General features: G+C 32.6%; 1 protein-coding gene across 1 annotated transcript; it reads right to left on the bottom strand.

The window, feature by feature from the left end:
* Positions 1 to 302: 302 nt before the first annotated feature.
* LOC139486041 (putative ankyrin repeat protein RF_0381) lies at positions 303 to 3,623 on the bottom strand. Its single transcript, XM_071270734.1, has one exon. It carries the CDS (start codon positions 3,617 to 3,619, stop codon positions 1,136 to 1,138), a length of 2,484 nt encoding a protein of 827 aa, XP_071126835.1. The 5' UTR covers positions 3,620 to 3,623; the 3' UTR covers positions 303 to 1,135.
* Positions 3,624 to 4,417: the final 794 nt, after the last annotated feature.

Raw genomic sequence — 4,417 nt, 5'->3', positions numbered from 1 at the left:
GAGCATTTAACTTTGACAATATTTAAATAGTACGGTACCCTGGAATTAACCTTAGGAATATCATGCTGCTATTACTATTGACCTGTAGAACTGCTCCAGACTGAGGACAGGTTTTTGTTTTTGCTCTGTCACTAACACATTTATTCCTAAATGAAAAAAAAACTATTATAAAAGAAATTAGCATATACACGTAGCAGAAATTAGCATTGAGGCAGAAAGTTTAACGGTGTACAAAACAACATCTCATCAGGAAATTCTTTATTTCAAACATGACTATAATAATTATCAACGTATCACTCATAATCAACTCACGTATGCTATATATAATTATGATTGTATTTATAAATATACAGTGTAATTTGTCTCATGAGATATCCTCATTGAACAGCTGTATTTAAAAATTAAAAATACTTATTTTCATAGTTTTGAGGTGTACAAGCGTTGACCGAATCATATTTTGTATGAAGAAGCGAATTCATATTCAAAATGTGCAAACGATTAACGCATTTACAATCCTGTAAAATGAAATAAAAGAAGTGTTCAATTTTTATACTTACATTATATGCTACAACCATTAACATTAAAGGTTTAATATAGAATTTCACTTGTTTTTCAATGCATTGTTTTAATATTGTCACGGGTGTCCCGTGCAATCATAAGTGTTATATTTTATAAATGAAAATGATTCTAAAGTGCTATGTACACGATTGTTGTCAGCCAATCAAATTACAAATTCTAATGAAACATACATGAATGTAATTATAAAACTGTATACCTGTTAGAAATATAAAGTGGACTTTTAGACACACTCATTACGAAAAATAAAACAATTAACAAACTACTTGTAGCGAATGAGTCAAAGAAATAACTTATAAAAATAAACTGCAAATCAGTTAATGAATACACAAAACAAAGCTCAAATCAAACCAGTCAAAACTATAACAGATAAAAAAAACTGCTATAGAAATTTATTGTTGAATCATTTACTAGGTTCTTATTTCTTTATACACGGTATGCTGCAGGATAAAACGACTGATTTTTGTGAGTGCAACGCTATTTTCCTCTTTTCTTGCAGTAGGCATTTACATCAATAACTTAACTAACACATGTTGAAAAAGAATCAACTCTCTCTCTCTTATTTCTGTGCATTGTTTTCTAAATAATTCACAATGTTAACGTGGCCTTGTTTTTGTGCTATATCTAATGGGGTTTCTTTCCATTGGTTGGTTTCGGATAAATAATTTTTATCGCTAGTAGATTGATATAACAATTGAACTATTTTCAAGTTTCCTACCTTACAAGCTACGTGTAATGGCAAATTTTGATGTCTATCGCGTGTATCCATTTTTGCTCTATTTTCTAGCAGAAACTGGACGATTGTATCATGACTCCTCTCACATGCAACATGTAGAGGTGATTTGCTGTTTTCGTCGCATAGGTCGATGTCAGCTTTAATTTTAACTTCGTTTTCAATTAATAATTTCACGATTTCTGTTCGCCCCTCCGAGCACGCTATGTAAAACGGAGATTTGTGATGCCAATCACATACATCGAGAATTTTCGTTTTTCCCTCTTCTATTAACACCTTTACTGTGTCCAAATGGCCCTTTTTACACGCTATGAATAAAGCAGTTCGTCCTTCATTATCTAAATGTAAAATCTTAGCTTTTTCATTAATTAGAAACTGTACTGTTTTTGTAAACCCATACATACTTGCAGTCAGAAGTGAGGTGAATCCTCTGTTGTCGGTGGCCTGGATATTTGCATTGTATTGCAATAGAAGTTTAACCACATCGTGTCCCTCCGTTGAGGAGGCCACAATAATCGGCGTTTGACCTAATTTATTTGTGTTTTCAATTTCCGTTTCTTTCCCTTTGTCTTTGTATTCTTTCAACAAAAGCTCAACAACTTCACGTTTTCCAGGCACACAAGCCATATGAAGAAGAGAATTTCCATCAACATCGCATACAGAAATATTGGCTCCTTTCTGAACTAAATATTCGATTACGGGTTTGTGTCCTTCTTCACATGCAATGTGTAAGGAAGTCCTATTCCTGTTGTCGCTCATAGTGATATCTGCCTTGTTTTTTTTGTTATCTTCTATTTTTAAATGTCCATCATTTTCTACCAGTCTTTTAACAATTTTAATATGACCTTTTGCAGACGCAACAAATAATGGAGATCTTCCAACTGGATCTGTTTCATTCGCGTCGCACTTCATGTCTAGTAAAAGTTCAACCATGTCATCATAGCCTTGCAATGCACATTCAATCAACGGACTATTTTCTGAATGAAAATCAAAGCAAAATGTCCCTTTTCGACAATCGGAGTCTGCACAGAAAGGTCTTTTTACCTTTCTGTCTTTAACATTATTAATACTTTTAAGATTCCCAAGTATTTCTCTGAACTTTAGTTCTCTGTTTCGGCAGTATTCGATAAAATCTTTTCTGTATTTTTCACTCTTCAGTTGAATATTTTGAAATGTGCTGTAAGTTATTCCATGTCCTAAATCTCTTATCAACCGATTAAAATATTGTTTTATGAATGTATCATTCAAACTATTCCCGTCCTTAAGATTTGCCAACTCAAATCTTTCGGCTAAGAAAGAGCTTGTTGCATGGTTGATAAAGCATTGTGTATATGACTCTACGCATATAACTGATGCAATGTTGAAAATACTTTCATGAACAAAATGATAAGTATCACCGGACTTACTTAACCATTCTAATTTATCTTCATCAAATTGTAATCTTATGTGCTCCCTTTCATTTTTATGTTCTAAATTAAGTTCTCGAAAGACTTCATTTACAGCGTCTATCGTGTGAATATATTCCGCATCATATTTAAGGTTAAGCCATTTTTTGTTGAATTCATTATTAAAAATAGTACACAATACTATGGCACAAAACTGAAGGGGTTTTGTTTTTTGAATATTTCTTAAGTCATTTGTGATAGTTTTGTGTGGCTCCCGAAAAAGTTTTTTTATTTCACTTAAACATGTTAAAGGTTTTCTTGCTGACAATTCACAAAGAAGGGGGAAATCGAAATTATCTATAGATGTTTCATCCTGAGAAGTAAAGTTTACCCCTGTGTCTGCATGTTCTAGAGCATATTTCGTGAGCATGGCTACTCTCTCTTTTTCCGTCAAACGGAATTTAGATAACTCACAAATGAAAGATTTTAAATATTTTTTCAATGGAAGAAAAATGTCGCTTTCAAAAATGCTGCTGTTACAAGAAATAAGGAGCTTAGTTTTTTTATTTCTTATTACTTCTGCTTCATATTCATAGCAATCCACTTGATTAATAATACCATCAATGTTTTTTATATCCAATTTCCATAAATCGATAAGTTGATTATTGACTTTGTCTTTTCCACATAGGTTATCTATAACAAATATCTGATTTCGACAATCGTTGTGATATTCTAAAACCTTGGATGGATCTACTATCACAGGAATTATCTCGTAGTCTTCTGTGTCACTTTTTTCAACAAAAGACAGTGCTACATGGTGAAGTATTGATGACTTTCCACTACCAGGAGATCCAACGACAACAACACAGTTATTGGTTGTTAAACTTTCTCTTATATAGTCGGAGGCTCTTGTGTCAATTATCATGTTGTCCTTCAATTTCCAATCTTGTATTTTCCCGTCATGAAATTCTAAAATAATAAAAGTAACATGTTTAAAATAACCTATGAGATGACTTCATCTTTAACACTCGTAACCCTTAGTTCAATACCTTTCTTGTAATGCAAGTTCCTAAAAACCGTATCATCTTGAAAATACATTACGTTAAAAATAAATATACTTCACTGCACATTATTGTGTTGCTGTAATGGTGCTACTAGTAAAGATATAAAGTGCGCAACTCGAATGCTGAAATAATAACTTTTGTTGTAGTATTCTGATCCTAACCGATCATCAATATCAATTATATATTAGATTTATAGCAGTTTGAATATAGCGCGTTAACCAAGAGTTTATCGCAAATTGTATGTGGTTGTTTGACTAGACATTTAAATTAAGATTGACTTCTACATTCAGAGTTGGGGGAATAATAGCCTGTTTACTATATAAATATAGTTGATTGGACAATGACTATCCCATTGTTTCCAGTCTACACTTATAGGGTGTACAGAGAGAGAGAAAAATGTTAGTTAAATGTGCATCACTAGACAATTATTCCAAATTAAAGGGACCACAAGAAGAATAAAACACTGAACATAGTACACATATACAAAAGAACATTCCGAAGGGAAAGAATTTGCTTACAAAAGAACATTCCGGGGGGAAAGAATTGCTTACAAAAGAACATTCAGGAGGGAAAGAACTGCTTACACAAAAACATTCCGGAGGGAAAGAATTGCTTACAAAAGAACATTCCGGAGGGAAAGAATTGCTTACAAAATAACA

Source organism: Mytilus edulis, chromosome 8 (assembly GCF_963676685.1).
Source record: "Mytilus edulis chromosome 8, xbMytEdul2.2, whole genome shotgun sequence".
In the NCBI taxonomy this organism is placed as follows: domain Eukaryota; kingdom Metazoa; phylum Mollusca; class Bivalvia; order Mytilida; family Mytilidae; genus Mytilus; species Mytilus edulis.
The sequence above is the reverse complement of the archived record's forward strand: the minus strand, read 5'-3'. Positions and strand labels throughout refer to the sequence as shown.